Source organism: Solanum stenotomum, chromosome 2 (genome assembly GCF_019186545.1).
Source record: "Solanum stenotomum isolate F172 chromosome 2, ASM1918654v1, whole genome shotgun sequence".
In the NCBI taxonomy this organism is placed as follows: domain Eukaryota; kingdom Viridiplantae; phylum Streptophyta; class Magnoliopsida; order Solanales; family Solanaceae; genus Solanum; species Solanum stenotomum.
Genome location: NC_064283.1, coordinates 24,187,129 through 24,203,811, shown reverse-complemented (window position 1 = coordinate 24,203,811; position 16,683 = coordinate 24,187,129). Strand labels below are relative to the sequence as shown.

The 16,683-nt window shown below is 34.8% G+C and overlaps 1 protein-coding gene across 2 annotated transcripts; it reads right to left on the bottom strand.

Moving 5' to 3' along the window:
* Window positions 1-707: 707 nt before the first annotated feature.
* Window positions 708-11,012, bottom strand: LOC125856784 (protein PHOSPHATE STARVATION RESPONSE 1-like). Of its 2 annotated transcripts, none has more exons than XM_049536406.1 (8): window positions 10,857-11,012; window positions 5,254-6,028; window positions 4,220-4,397; window positions 4,045-4,121; window positions 3,925-3,964; window positions 3,394-3,451; window positions 2,809-2,878; window positions 708-1,210 (listed from the first exon to the last, which is right to left on the bottom strand). In XM_049536406.1, the coding sequence occupies exons 2-8, from the start codon at window positions 5,893-5,895 to the stop codon at window positions 848-850; spliced, it is 1,428 nt and encodes a 475-aa protein (XP_049392363.1). In that variant the 5' UTR covers window positions 5,896-6,028; window positions 10,857-11,012; the 3' UTR covers window positions 708-847. The 2 variants fall into 2 exon arrangements, with proteins under 2 accessions (XP_049392363.1, XP_049392364.1); XM_049536407.1 differs by lacking the exon at window positions 10,857-11,012 and adding an exon at window positions 10,269-10,408.
* Between the last annotated feature and the right edge of the window lie 5,671 nt (window positions 11,013-16,683).

Genomic DNA, 16,683 nt, shown 5'->3' with positions numbered 1-16,683 from the left:
ACTCTCAAAACCTAACCTGACCCCATCTTGAGACCAGACTCCAAACCCTTACCCGACTCCTAATACCAACCTCAATGCGAACCACACCCCGACTCCTAAACCCAACCTAGGAACTGAGACCTAACTCCTAACAAGGATCTAACCTTGACCACAACCCTAGCTAGGACCCAACTCTCGATTCCAACCCTAACTTGGGGTCAAGGTAGAGTCTTAGCTTAGGGTCGAGTCATCTCCGATCACAGTTCAAGATAAAAGTCGATATTAGGTCCTAAGTCAGTATTAGGTATCGACCTTGATTTGGGACCTAAATCTTAACCCTAAGCCTAGACCTAACTCTAGACCCTGATCCCGACCCAAATCTAACTCCCAAAACCAACCCTAACTTGGGAACAGAATCCGACTCCCAACACCAACTCAAGGTCAAAGTTGGGAATTGGGTTAGGGTCGAATCTCCGATGTCAATTCGAGATAAGGATCGAGTTTAGGTCCTTAATCAGCTGCAGGTCTAGATTGTGGTAGGTTGTCAACTCTCAGGTTAGGGTTAAGGTCGGAGGTCAGGTCCCTAGTAGAGGTCAGAGTTGGGACAGAGGTTACTGTGTTAAAAGGTGGGGATCCGGGTTTGGTGTCATAGTATTTACCTAGATTATACCTAAATGCTCTTCGGACAATATTTTCTTCTTACTAACCAAACACCAAATAAGAAGATATTTTTCGTGAAAAATATTTTTTTCCGTCATGCAAACCACACCCTAAACCCAAAATCTTATTTTACAAGTCTGTCAACAACATAGGCACCACATTTCACATTGCAACTATTCCTTCTACGAAGTTACAAAAAGTGTGAAGGTCACGAAGGTGATGTTTCCTCCGATTTCGCACGTTTTGCTGGAGGGGAACTTAAGTCTCTACCATCTAAGTCATGATTCTCACAAGCTTTCCTTTCGGGTGATTTTCGTTCCTTATTCTCAGTGAGATCATCTGCAGAGCTTGAAGCAACATTTGAACTAAGTTCAATGCTGACATGATCCTGCTCCGGTGCATCTGATTTGTCATCAGGAGGGGCATGCTTTATTTCAGTGGATGGTGAAGCAGGTTCATCTGATTTTGATGATGATACATTTAGTTCTTTTCCCATGTTTTTCGTTTTCTCAAACATCATTTGAAGGTATTTCCCTTGTTCTTCAATCCGCAACTGTAACTTTCTTTGGATCTGAGAAAAGAGGCATGTTATTAGAATGATGCATTGTGCCATCAAATGTAAAATGTATATATCTTAGTACAACCATGAATAGTAAAGATACACCAGTAACAGTGTTTCTGAGCAATCCTCAAGAAACAGCAAAGGGAGAACATAATCTTTAAAAAATTAAAAAACTAAAGAAGAATAATATTACTTAACATATTGACAGACGTATCAAACACCATTTAATGGTATTTTTCCCTCAGGGAGATTCACCATATAACTTTTACTATCCAGCATACAAATATCACTTTCCACTTCTAAAGCAGGATATTAGCCAAGGAGAATTCAATCTAGTGTAACATAATAACTCAAATGTCAAATTTACCAAAGTGTGGCCAATACTGAGAAAACAAAGATATTCTGCATGGTTGCTGAAAAAGTTTATCCAAGACAATCTGACAATGGCAGTAAAAGTTGAAAGGATCCAAAATTTTGGAAGAGGGAAACCTGACGATTGTTCACTACACAGATAAGACACCATATTAGAGCTTTTAATCAATACTCCAATGTTCAGTACATAAATACACTATTCACAATATAGTATACCTTTATTATTCAATATTGAGGAGAAAGTGGTAATGTTAATACATGAACCATTAATCCAGTATGTAGGGAAATCAAATGGAAAAATACTCCTATGAGGGCGAGGGATTTAATTCTATGACAATGTTTCATAAGAAAAAGGCAATCTAACCCATAATCCAAATGGAGCAACAACAACATACTCACTTTAATCCCACAAGTGGAGTTTGGAGAGGGTGATGCGTACGCAACCTTACCCCTACTTTTGTGAAGGTAGATAAGTTATTTCCAATAGACCCTCGGCTAAGGTAAAACATAAGAAAAATTATGTAAAGCAAATACAGTAGTGGAGGAGTCATGCTGAAAACAATGAAGAAGAGAATAGTAGTAACACCAGATTATACAAAAACCGGAGCAAAGAAACAAGTAATACTAAAACTAAGAATAGGATAGTAGGAGAGTAAAATTGATGAATAAGATATCAGGAGAGTAATAATAACAAACTCTGATAAGTAAACTAGACAACGCTCAACTACCTACTAACCTACTACCCTAATCTTCCTCGTACATATCTTCCTATCAAAGATCATGTCCTTAGTAAATTGCAGGTGTGTCATGTCCTATCTAATCACCTCTCCTCAATATTGAATCAACCTATACCTCTCCTCATATCTACTATAGATAACCTCTCAGGCCTCCTCACTGGAGCATCTATTCATCTCCTCTTCACATGCTGAAACCATCTCAGTCTTGCCTCCCTCATCTTGTCCATTACGGAGGCCACTCCCACCTGTACCGAATATCTTTGTACCTAAATCTGTCTCATAGTATGCCCACACATACATCACAATATCCTCATTTCCGCTACTTTTATTTTCTGGACATGCGAGTTCTTGACAGGACAACACTTGGCAACATATAATATAGCTGGTCTAGCAACCACTTTATAAAACACTTGTATTTTCAATTGAAAAGGAAATCAGGTGCAAGAAAACCAAGATTAGATGCACGAATACTGCTGCTGTCTTTAATCATTCACATACCTCAAGTTGTTCATGAAGCTGTTTCTGCACTTCCATCTGCATTTTCAGTGCTTCTGTTATCCCTGTAGTCCTGTAATCAGATTCCAAAGTAATATTTGATAATTAGGTACAATTTTAACTGGAAAAAGGAAGTACTCTCTCCAAGGAAGTGAAATTAGCAAGCTGAATAAAATTTGAAATCAACTACTCTCAAAGTCTCCCTATGTAACAGAAATTAGTTCTTATATCTGTTTCCCATGACAGGGGCATGCACAAAATTCCCATATAAACTGCCGAAGTTGTAAAAATTAACCTTCATCTGTATTTAATTTGAACTATTTCCTTCTTACAATTTGTAAACATTATATTTACTCCTAAGCATCCTGACTAGTCAATAGTCATATTCAAACAACAAAAAATGGACAGAGGTATGAATGTGTGTGCAGCTAAAATGACATGTTTTAACAAAGATATTCAGTTAGTCACTACGAATGACAGAAGAATTTTTTTGTGTAAACATTATTATTCTTGCAGCAAAATAAGCAGTTATTTAAGATCACTGATGAATAAGTAACATGTTTTAATAGTGACTGAGTAAAGACTTACGTTTTTAAGTCCAGAGATGGCATCTCTGTGATGATAGTTGGCTTCTTTTCTGAAGTTCCTGTAATAAGCAGAGGACAGTCCATTCATCAATTTCAATTTTTGATGTCTTAGAAACTTTGAAAAAGATCTACTCAGCATCAGCAAATTAAACATAGTCAGTTGTCTCGTGAATAATGAAAGGTAGGCAGGAAATACTAGCACAATAGATGTAATTACTATAAAATATCATTTAGAGTGAAGTGAGACGATAATGTTGGGTTTTGAGCTCTTTATTTCCTTCCTGAGTGGATGAAAGAAGTACCCTTTATAACCCCACTTATGGCAGAGGCCCTTTAAATATTTTCTGCTGCTACCATAGTCGTGTATTGTTTAATGCTTGTTTTTCGCCAACAGATAGCTAAAGCATGATAATTCATTCTCAATGCGCAATGAAAGATGTTTTTGTGGCATTTGAGACAATCAGTAAAGTATGGTGCAATGATGCCTGATTTATGGAAAAGCTTATCAAGTAATCAAAGAGGCAACTTCTACCTTCAGAGGGTTCTGGTTTGTATCTGGCAGTCCTATATTTCTGAAATTGAAACAAATGGATAAGGTGAGTATCACCAGATACTGCAGCAGGAAAATACTCAGTAAGAGGTTTAATCATACCTGCAAGTGGCTTTTAACATGATAGATGGTTAAGCTTTCCACATTCATGAGCTTTAAGACACCCTTTGGAGTAGCTTCTGTAAAATAAAATTGTGTGTAAGATAGTTATGTCATTCAAATCCTTAAATCCTCCTAACTGTTGAAAAAGATAATTCAAAATGAAGAGGCTACACACTTTCGCTTCCACCAAGCTTATTTACAGCTTCTACGAAGACTTCATGAAGCTCTGGTGTCCACCGCATTCGAGGCTTAGATGTGGCAGATGATGGGCTACCAATGGGGCAGCTTTGCCCAGATGAAGTAGGAGGAGGAGGTTGCAGCTGGTTAGAAGTGATCTCAGAATCTCCCAGTTGCTGATATAAACATTAGAAACTTATGTAAACTAAGAACATGAAGAAACAGTAAATTAATATCATAAAATCAGAAATGATTACTAAAAGAACACATTTTTCTGCTCAGTATGAGGTCATGTGGACAATGCCCTTGGAAAGAACACACTAGATGAGCTCAAAGAATGTGAAACACACAATTTCTTGCTTGAGCATATTCTGTGTTACAATACCTCAGAATTCTAATATACAAATAAGTTTAAATTCAACAGCAAAATGATGTTGGGTGGTATCATCCATGAATAAAATCTCATATAAGTGCCTTGTTAAAGGTGGTGCCAAAACAGCTTGTACAGAATTCAACATAATAAAGAAAACAAGGAGATCAAATGGAGCAAGAGCACATACAACAGGATTAAGAACGTAGGAAACGAAATATGTTAAGATGGAATCCTCACTTAGAACTAAATATAAATGTATTATACATTTTTATAAGGAAATATGGATGTATTCTACTTCTTGAAGCTTGGTGTAAACTGGATGACAATTTGGAGTTAAATAAGCTGTTAGATTTATAAGATGTCCGTATTGAATTTTCTTTACGAAAAAGAATGCAACTACAACACTATTGAATGCAATTTTAACTTAGGAAACACTTATTTACTTGACCATAAATATGTTTTGATGTGCATTAAAATCTTTAACTGACAACCTTTTAGAGATGCAATCAAGCATAATGAAAGATATAATATCATTTGTGCCTTGGAAATAGTACTTTCTTCTTCTAGCTTCACGTCTGTTTACTCTCCCGTTAGTTTCCCTTCCTTTCTCTTTCTTTTCCTAGCTACATAAAATAGAGCAAAGCATATAAGGAACAAACCTTAGGTTCTGGATCAGGAAAATTGACATCTACTAGGATATCACTCCAGCTTGAACCAAGACCGAGAGTGTCATCATCGTTAATTAGCTGATCAGCCCATTCCTGCCAATCAGACCTCTTAGCATGGTCATCAGATGCCATAACGCCGGCAAGGCTTTCCACTTGGCCATTTTGAACAGGAACATTTGTAGGAAAAGCAAGAAACTCATGAAATGAATCTTTACCCCAGGGATTCTGTTTGTTCCCTGATGGATAATCATCCAATGAGGTAGAATCTACATTTGAGTGTGAAGCTTGGCTGGTTTCCATAGAAGCCCCACTTGAGATAAATGGATAATAACGCGTCCGAGTTTCTTGAGAAGAGGTAGGTGAAAAGTGAAAATCTTTGTGGAGTCCAGAAGTAGATGACAGTAGATGCCCTACCGATCCACTCTTAGACGTCGATGAAATTGCCCGTGGAGAAATGAGGTTTGTAGTTAGCTCCTTCTCCGAGATAACATGAAGAGCATCTGGCAATTTGGGAAATTTCTCCTCCAACTTAGGCAAACTTGGTAAAGACATAGGCATAGCTCCAGAGACACCCATGCTACTATGTTGTGCTTCACTAGATCTTGGTATATATAATGCAGGCCGCATTTTCATTTTTTTCCATAAATTGAACTACCAAAACCCACTTTATATTAATACCACAGTTCCAAAAATTCCTTTCTTCTGCCCAATCATAAATTATTATTTTTTTGAAAATGATGGTCTCAACCTTCTAAACTCTGTGCATCTGTGGTATGAAATATCAAAAGCTCACATTAAAAAAAAATAGGAGTGGGCTGCATATGTGTTAGATAAAAAATTGAGAACCAACAACTTTAAATTTACTCTGCCATCCATACACATTTGATACAGTTAGAATAATAATGATATGTCTGATAAATCTATCAAAACAATCAGCTGTGATATTTCAAATATTTTGTTTGTAAGCATTATGTTGAGTAGTATAATTCATGTAGTTTCTAACCTTTCATGCAGCAGTTCACTTTAACTTTGAGTGCAGAAAGAAAATAGTGCCAATAAATTTAGATGAATAATAAAATTTACCACTTGGAGAATTTAAATGCTCATCATCAATAAAAGACACAGGTAAAAAGCATTCAGGTGTTTTAAACAAACCTAAGCATTTGAATTCCACTTAACATACAAATTTGGCATTAATGCCTTTGTCCTTGAAAACCATAATTGTTGTGTTGTCATGGAAAGCATAAGGATATTAGATGTTTTCACATTAGAAAAGATGCCTTAGTAATGGTAAGATGACAACGCATGAATTCTTGATGACAAATACTCATAAAGCATCATGAAGATACACATCAAATCAAGATACAAGAGACAAGGTCTCCAAAGGCATCACATTGATGTGGAATATAAATAAGCTTGAAGCACTTTGGGGAAAAAGTCAATCATCTTTTTACAGAAAAATTTGAGGAAGACAAGAGGGGTTGCTCAGATGGTAGCCGCCCTCCACCTCCAACCCTAAGGTTGAGGGTTTGAGTCACTAAGGGAGCAAAAAAGGTGGGAGCTCCTAGGGAGAGGTAGAAAAAAATTAAGAAAAGAAGAGAACTTAGCAGTAGGCAACATTGCAACCCTAAAATCCTTTGGGGAAAATAGGATCTACTAGAGCATTTTTACATAGATATAAGCATACAAATCAAACAAAGTAAATTTCTCACAGATAATGATAGATTTGCACACAATCCTCAAGCTGTCATCATATGCATCCAACAAAATCAAATTTATACTAAAAGGCAAGATATACCAGAACATGGTTACTTTTGGTCCCTTTGACGCACATGCTTTCTTCATTTATCCACTTACTGAATATAATTTAAAAAACTTCCAATAGGCTCTAAATTTAAGTCCCTCTGATGTTCATGCTTTCTCCATAGTTCATGTACTGAATATAATTTAAAAACCTCTCACATTACTTACTAATTCAGCACCCTATAATCTTTAAAATCAGCAATAACACAAATTCTTCTGATACCAATTCGAAGATACAGAAATGCAAACTTGTCTGACATCAATCTTACCTGTGAGGAGTAGTTTTAAGCACAGAATGGCATGATACTGTAACATATGACGTTCAACCTACCGTAATATAGGTAAGCGACCCTTTGGGGTGGCCCAGTGGTTTGAGCTTGGGACTTCCATGTTGGAGGTCTCAAGTTCGAAACCCCTTGCCAGCGAAAGCAAGGGGTTTGCCTTCTGGGTCGAGCTTGTCGCACCAGGCTTGCCTAGTGCGGGTTACCTCTCCTATGTGGTTTGCGAGCTATTGCATAGGAGCGGGGGTTTTACCCTGTGCGCACCCAAAGGGTAGCGGCTGCGGGTTTCCTTTGTCATCAAGAAAAAATAAAATATATATATATAGTTAAGCGTAACATATGATGGTTCAAAGGCCTCTGATCATCCAACACCCAAAGATAATCCACAAATATTATCTAAGAATATCTTTTTGATATATTAATAGTATTTATAAATGTTGCACCAAGTTGGCGTTGACATTTACAAGTATGCTTTAAGCCTCAAAAAAAATAGTTAATCATCATTGCAAGTTGGTGATTCATGTATAGGTCATAAATGCAAGATTAGCAAATGAAAAATACTTAGAGCCCGTTTGGATTGGTTTAAAAAAAGTAGCTTTTAAATCAAAAAATAAAAAAGTCAAACTTAAATGACTTTTAAGTCAAAAAATAAAAAGTAGGGGGCTACTTTTGGTTTTTAACTTTTTTAAAGTCATTTTAAACTTATTTTAAGTTATTGTTAACCTTGCCAAACACTTCCAAAAGCTAAAATGACTTAGAAGTAGGTTTGACTAACTTTTAAACCAATCCAAACAGACTCTTAGTTTGCCAATGAACTCTCAACCCCCTCAAATGATCTTCTAGTTCATTATCTTCATATGCTAAATAGCACCAGAGGCTGCCATTTTCCAGACACCCTTCCTGCTACCTTCCTGCCTTTGTTTCTGCCAACTATTCATCATCTTTCCGCTGTTCTGGGATGGAACCAAGCATACCGATGTACAAAGCTCCAAAGTGAAGCTACAATGTATCAAAAGGTGGCCAGTATCCATCCCATGTTGCTTGCAGAAGCAACATCTAAAGATTATATATCTTCTTATGCATAAGTTGTCTGCTGTCTAAATAGCTTTCCACATAAAAATTATCACCTTCCTTGGTGCTGTAAATTCACCTTCAATGAACAAAGGAAAAAGGTCCAAATATACCCCTAACGTTTGCAATTTGTCTTACATTTTTCCCTCATTTACCTTTCGGTCTATGAAAGTTCCCACTGTTATCTTTCATCTCAAATGTATCTCATCCACCAGGAAAACTTGGTCTAATTTAATTTATATAATGGAAGCCACATAAGGGTATGTTTGGACCTTTTCAATTGTGCAAGGGTATGCTTCAAATTATTGCAGAGGGCATTTCTAAACCAATTTGATAGTTTCGGAGTAAATTTGGATCTTTTGTTTGTCTACGTGGCTCAACTGTGACAAATATCAGAGTCAAGCTGAACAGCTGTTAGAGGAAAGGGAAAATATTAAGACAAATTGAACACTTTTTGGGTAAATTTGAACCTTTTCCCATGAGCAAATGACCTACCATCAAGCATTTAGTTGATGAACCACATCTATTTATCATCCTCCCCTAATGGTGTGTGACTATATAGCCTCGAAAAGAATGCTTCCAGCTGTTTGTATTCTTATCCTGCAAACATCTCATGAAAGTACATTCCAAGACACATGCCATACCATCCTGATTACGGACCTAAGTATGTAATTACATCTTTGTTGCTACAAAGATTATAGAGACTATTGCTGCATTTACTTAGAATATTGTCATGCTCAAGAAGATTATTTGGTTCTATGTTAACCTAATCTGCTAGCTTCAAATTCTTGAAAAAGATAAAACTTACATAATTCCATCTTTAAATCTAATCAGCCATTGAGATCTTTGATCAAACACAGAAACATAACATTTTATCAAGAGGTGCTCTTGAGTTCTAGGACAAGCTAGGTAGCTAAAGTTAAGAAGCATTCAACGGGACAAGATTCATCAGATTTTCTGCAATTTCACTGCAAACTACCAAGTCACTCAGAACTCAAGATATATGTTAAAAAGTAACCAGCACCTCATAGAATTAGAGCTTCATCAAAGGTGGAAATCCCTTAAAGAATGCTTTAAAGCTCCATTCTGGAGTTCATGGTATTCCAGTGAATAATTTTACTATGGAGAATCTGATGTAGCCAACACTTTTTCTGATGTATCATCTACATAGGAAAGTTTAGGCTCATTATGTTTCCCATAGATGAACATTCTATCTTCCTTTTTATATGGTAGTCCTCATAAGCTAAGTTGCTCGGACTCTCCAAACATGTTGCCACACCCGTGTCAGATCCTTCAAAAATAGTGTATTTTTGAAGGATCTGACATGCACTCGTCGACATTTTTGAAGAGTCCAAGCAACATAACTCGTAAGTAACTCTCTATAGAGTAATACAGATTTGTACCCAATACAAAAACATCCAGACGAAATTAAAACTTTGCTAGATTCCACTATTTGCCACCCATTTGAGAAACATACTGGAATGAAAACACTGACAATAGTCTCTTCATGAATTTTCCATCAATCATTAGCACCCAACAATTTTAGGATTATTTTCATTTTTCTGATAAATAACTTTCACATGATTAGGAATTAGAATGATTAAAAGGAAAGAATATCATATTATGGGCAACTTTCTCTAATGAATCCATTATCTTGAAGAATAACTCAACACATCAGGTCGTTTTCAGGAACAACCTCATTCCCTTTTTCTTTTTGTTTGACAAGTACATATAATCTTTCCTATTTTGGAAGGTTAATTTTCCCACAGTGAAGATCAAACTTTACTTCCAACAGTAGTACTTCCCACAGTGAACAAACAAATAAATGATCCAACTTATACCCAGCAGTACCTCATACATAGTCAGCCAAGTCATAGCAATGACCTCAACTCTACCTTTCAATTTGATTTCACTAGTTGCATCATCAGCAGCACCACAAAAACAAGAAGAAATAAAAAAGACCACTTTCTCTTCTAACAATAATAATGCAGGTAGGCCCCAGTCACCAATTAAAACTTCAACCACATACTTTCCTAGAGTTGCCAAGAAATGAGAGCAATTAAACCAAATCTTCAAAAATAAAAATAAAAACAAAAAAAGGAGCAACATTTCCAAACAACCCAGAGTTCAAATAAGTCAAACAAGCACAAGTTCAAGAAAAAGACCACTTTCTCTTCAAACAATAATGCAGTAGGCCCCAGTCACCAATTAGAACTTCAACCACATACTTTCCTAGAGTTGCCAAGAATGAAGAGAGCAATTAAACCAAATCTTGACAAAACCACCAAAATAAATAACAAAAAAGGAGCAACCTTTCCAAGCAACCAAGTTCAAATAACTCAAACAAGCACAAGTTAAAATAAAAAATAAAGATGTTGCCAAGAAAAAAGAGAAAAGTTAAATAGAATCCAAATGAGATTTTTATGAAAGAAAATGGACCTTAAGAATCTGAGTATCAAACTCCGTCAGCTGACGAATCCAAAACTGGCATATGAAGAGAGAGAGAGAGAGTTAAAGAAAGAAAGGATCTCTAATATGGGTGGCTATTAGAGACACTCCAACTTAGTTTGTTTTTCTTGACTATTTATCCATAAAAAGTATTTGAGTGAGTGATTTTGGGCTATCATTATTGGGCAAAATTGCTGCTGCTTTTTGTCTTTGTGCCTCTTTACTCCAATGTTGGGGCGTCAAATAATTTGTGTGTGGCAAGTTGGTGTTTGTTTGTTGTTCCACTTGGATGGATGAACGGCTTAAAACTCACCTTCTTGTTTGGTCATTTATTTTTTTGATGCATCATTTGTGGGACCCCATATTAGAGCGGTTAGAACGGTTTTCTTCGATTCATTTTACTTGTCATGTTTGACTATTTTCTTTAAGAAAGTATTTATTGAAAGAATAATTTAACTAAATTATATGTATTTATGATTTGATCTCAATTAATATTGTAAACAATAAAATTCGCGGAGAAAATAATAATCAATATTGTAACAATTGTAGTATTTTATGAATTCTGTGATTCTTGTTTCGAATATAAATTCAAGGGTCTTTGATCTTGATCTTTAATTTAGTGGACTTGTGTTTGGTCTATATCTGAATTCAAGGGTCTTTGTGCAATCTTGATCTTGACTTGTATTTGAATTCAAAGGTCTTTGAGGTTGGTTTTGAATCTTGATAAACTGGATCTTGACTTATGTTTGAGGCTTGAACTTGTAGCTTGTTCAGAAATATGTATGTATGATTCACGAGCTCTCTCTAGCTTCTTGTTTGAATTCTAATGTATTTTTTGAATTATGAGGAGATATATTTAAAGTTGTAGAATAGAAGAGTTGTGATGAGACATGCTTCTTTCGCCAATTAGATTTAAGTGATATGACAATATTTGATTGGTTGAAACATGTCACTTGTATATATGTGACACATTTTTATTGGCATATGATTTGTCTAGCCATGTCGTGTCATTTTGACATGTGGCGTGATCCTATTGACTTTTTCATTTGACTTGACATGTCACATCATTTGACACGTGACACCAAATTGAGTCCTAAAATAAGATGACATCTTGGGTTTGACAAAGTGGGCTCATTATATATAATTCAATTTGACGAACTAGCCCAATGAAATTGGACTTTGATTATATTTGTACTAGTTAGGCTTAAGTAATTGATCCAAGCATATTAACAAATTTTATTTAGGGAAAATTACTTATATAATCACATTTACATACCTTAATATTCATTTTCCCTACCTTTTAAAAATATTTCAAAAATCCCTTAATTCTCCCAATTCCTAAAAACTTTCGGATACATAAATATTTCACTCCTCTTTTCAGCCTAGACCCACATTTCCCACTTCCCTTTTCACTCCTCCATTTTCTCCCTAAATTCTTTCCACATTCATTGCAGTTACAACTTTCAAATCAATTTGATTATCAGAAGGGGTCTCTCTCAAGTCTATCAGTTTCAAACATCCGAATAGATAGGAATTTTATTCTCCATTGTTGTCTTCTTCATGTTTTTTCCTGATACATATGGATCATGGTCCATCATTTAGTATTGGTGTTTCTCAAATAAATTCATCTAACGCTAATCGTACATATGGTTCTGATGGTGAAAAATGGGTCGAAAACAGATCCAAACTATTGCATGACACATTAGCAATGAAGGACCAGAGCGATGACAAATCAAAAACAAAGGTTGAAAAAACCTCCAAAAAAGGGGAAGAAAAGCGACACCTGTCATTTCCCGACCCCCACTGCCTAAAGTATGTGTTTTCGTAATCTTTTCTAGTTTTTTTTTTATCTTTGATATGGCATTTGTTGTGTTGGGTCAAAATAAATTGGTACATTAATAGTGAAGATACATTACTTTTCAATTCAATATTCTCATAGTCTGTTCGACAATTCTCGATTTGTAGTATGTTGATACAATAAAATCCTAATTTTGGTTATATTTTTACATTTGGTCTGTTGGATCGACTTAAATTGATTCATTTAACAATGAAGATACATTTTTTATCACTACAATAATATTGTAGTGTGCTGCTAATTTTGTATTTTGTTGATATATTAAAATCCCCAATTTTAGTATAGTTTTGAATGGGTATTTGTAATGTATCAATTAATAAAGTCCATTTTGATCTCATGTTAGTATTGTATCTTATGGATTGTAATTTTACATGCGTATCAGATTCATTGATTTTTCCATTAATGTATCTTCCATTATGTTAATACCAAATTCATTAAAACCCCCAATTTTAGTATAATTTTGAATGGATATTTGTAGTGTATCAAGTAATAAAGTTCATTTTGATCTCATGTCAATATTGTATATTATAGATTGTAATTTTTACTTGTGGATTAGATTCATTGATTTTTTCATTCATTAATGTATCTTCCATTATGTTCATATCAAATACATTAAAACCCCCAGTTTTAGTACCGTTTTGATGGATATTTATAATGTATCAAGTAATAAAGTTCATTTTAATTTCCTGACAGTAATGTATCTTATAGAGTGTAACATTTATGTTCATATCAAATACATTATGTTCATAATACTAATTCAAGTATATTTTTGGTTGGACTGGTGTTAATTATTCATGTATCATATGCAATGTAGATTGGTCACATTCCAAATTTGTTCTATTATGTATTATTGATTGTTAGTTGTATTCACTTTCAATATTATCCCAGAATGTATCATGCGGTTGATATGATGTCATTATAAAATTATGATGTATATGCTAGATTTTCAGTTTATATCTAATGTATCAATTAACATAGTATGTTCATGTTACACAGTGAAATATTACGTTAGTTGATTTATGTAGTCTATTCATGTATCACATACATTCTAGTTTGATCATGTATCAAATTTTTAAAAATATGTATCATTTACTCTTAATTATATCATGTAGTTGAAATTATACAAGTACAATATTATGATTTATTTTTTGAATTTGCAGGGCATGAAATGTGTTATCAAAAAGATACTAACTCATGCATTAAGATTTGGAGCAACGTACAACATTGATTTCTTGAAGGAAATCAAAGCGTCCATAGGGGATGATGGCATTGAACTATTCAAGAATACCACTTTCGGACCATATTTAAACTTTCCGAAATGCAATTTCAGGGACAAATCACTAAGTGTATGTTGATGTTGGAGTTGCAACAGGATAACACAAGTGTGCTGCATATTCGACATGCTAACGAGAGTGTATTGCAGTTTAGTATCAAGGATTTTTCCATAATAACTGGTCTTAAATGCAAAGGTAATGTTAAAGATCTTACATACCCGGAATCCACTCTGAGCTGATTATTACAAAGGTACTTCCTTGATGCAACTACCAGTTTAATCCAGAGTCGTTTGATTCAACGCTTTTTGATGGGCAATTGGGAGAACACAATGATGCCGTTCAGATGGCTATCATGTACTTTGTCCATACATTTATTTTATGTCAATTTGGTGAGACTTCAATACCGATCGACTAATTCTTAATGATCGAAGATGGTAGGTATCAATTATATCCTTGGGGTCAGATTGCATTCACCAAGCTGATGAACTCACTCATACTGGACTTCAACCTTGATAAACAAATGTATCGTTTATCTGGCATGCCATATGCATTGAATATATGGACTTACTAATGTGCATCTTATCTAAATCCAGAGGTTGTTGTTAAAGAAGCGAATGTTATCCCAAGAATTTGCAATTGGAGGGTCGTGGCTGTAAAGCCAAAATTTGGAACGTTTATGTCGAGCGTTTTCTCCGAGGTAACATTCATTTTACATTTGTAAATAACCGTTTTTTATTGAGCTTTCAAATTTTTGTTTTAAATAACAGTTTTTTATGACACATATTTTTGTCATAATATTTAACAAGTTTTGTCATTCAAAATGCATGTTTAAATATTGTTTCAACACCAGACGAAGTTGCAACTCTTGATTTACCTGGCATTCAAGATGCACCTCCTCCTGGACCCTCCACAACAACAGTTAATCCAAAGGAAGTACAATCAAAAGATATTTCAGGTTTCGAGAATTTCTCCACAAGCCCTCCCGACCAGTTGGTTAGGAGCTCATCAAGGGTTTCTGGCACATCATCTCCACCACCACCCAAAAGGAGAAAGAAAATTAATACACCTAAAATAAAGGTGTCGGAACCTAGTCAGTCAGAGTAGTTGAATGTGTCATTAAACCAGTCATTCTAAATGCCAGATAAACCACGTACCCCGACTGCTAATGTATCTTTTGTCCATGTCTCTTCACATGTCTAAAAAGATAAATCTAGAACTAAAAGAATATCCGAAGGATTACGTAAGTAATGATATCAATTTTATTTATGTTTATGTATATTCAATATAAATATAAAAATGAAAGACAATTTCCTTTTTTTGCTAGGTTGACAAAAAATTTAAGTATCTTGAGGATTTAATAAAGGAAAACCACTCTCAGTTGATGAAATCTATGCATAGGGAAGACAAATATCCACCAAAGGTAGTGTGTTGTATATGTAATTTTTTTTTTGTGTATTAAGTTGCATAGGTCGTTATGTTCTCAATTTCATTGATGAAGGATGTGGCTGACAAGTCTATGTCGTGCATGGTTGAAGTTTTCGATCAAAAAGGCAATGTTGAACCTCAAACAAGTACCTTTCAGTTTGATCAACAACCAACCTCACCAATACAAATGGATTTTCCCATAATGACCAAAATATTAGTGTATATGCTTTTGAGGTTGAATATCAGGTTTATGTTACTGCAATTGTATAGAGTATAGTTTTTCTGTTCACTGCATATATCAAATTAAACAATGTATCAGTTACATATTTGTTAAAAAAAAACTTGTTCTAAAACTAAAAACACAAATTGATGATACATTAAAGAATCAACAAGAAATGAAGGATGTTTTAGAACTCCAATCCTCAAATGAAAATATTCATGATACTGTAGAAGCAAGTGAGCATAAGAAGGTATTATTTTCATCAAAAAGTTACTATTATGATACATTAGCAGTGTTTGATACATCAAATTGTGTGTATATGATACATTGCAATTTAATTTGTATGTATATAATACATTGCAGTTTATGATACGTCAGTAGTGTTTGATACATCAAATTTGTGTGTATATGATACATTGCAGTTTAATGTATCACTTTTTGTACAATATGATATTCTTCAGGATGATGCAACAGACCAAGGGTCTTAAGATCTCAATGAAGGAACAATAAATGAAGATGCTTCAGATACAGTTCAACAGAACATCAGTCAATTTATGCCAGATCCAGTTACATTAGATATATCGGTACAATTATTATTTATGTATCATTTCACTATCAACTTGTTTATTAAATTTTATTAAAAAATATCAATTTAAATCATATAGGATTCTACCCCATCTACTGCAATATCATCCGGAACTCAAGAAGCCATAGATACACTTATCTTTGATCTAGAAAAATTGCCTATTCCTGCTAAACCACTTAGTGCGGTAAATCCACAGGAGTTAACCGGCAACCACAATTTTCTTTCGGACAGTCAATTACCCACTGATATTCCAATCACAGAGATTATTGTTTGAAGCGATTCAAAGACTCCTCTAACGCGTAACATGATTCCTTAAATAAAATTCAATCTCCGTACTTGACTTCTTTTGGGTCTAGAAAAAAGGGAAAAGAGGAATTGGAGGATGAAATTCGTCCGTATTTCCCATTTGAAGGATGTGGAATTACATACCAAGCTCCGTCAAATCTAATTGATGAGTA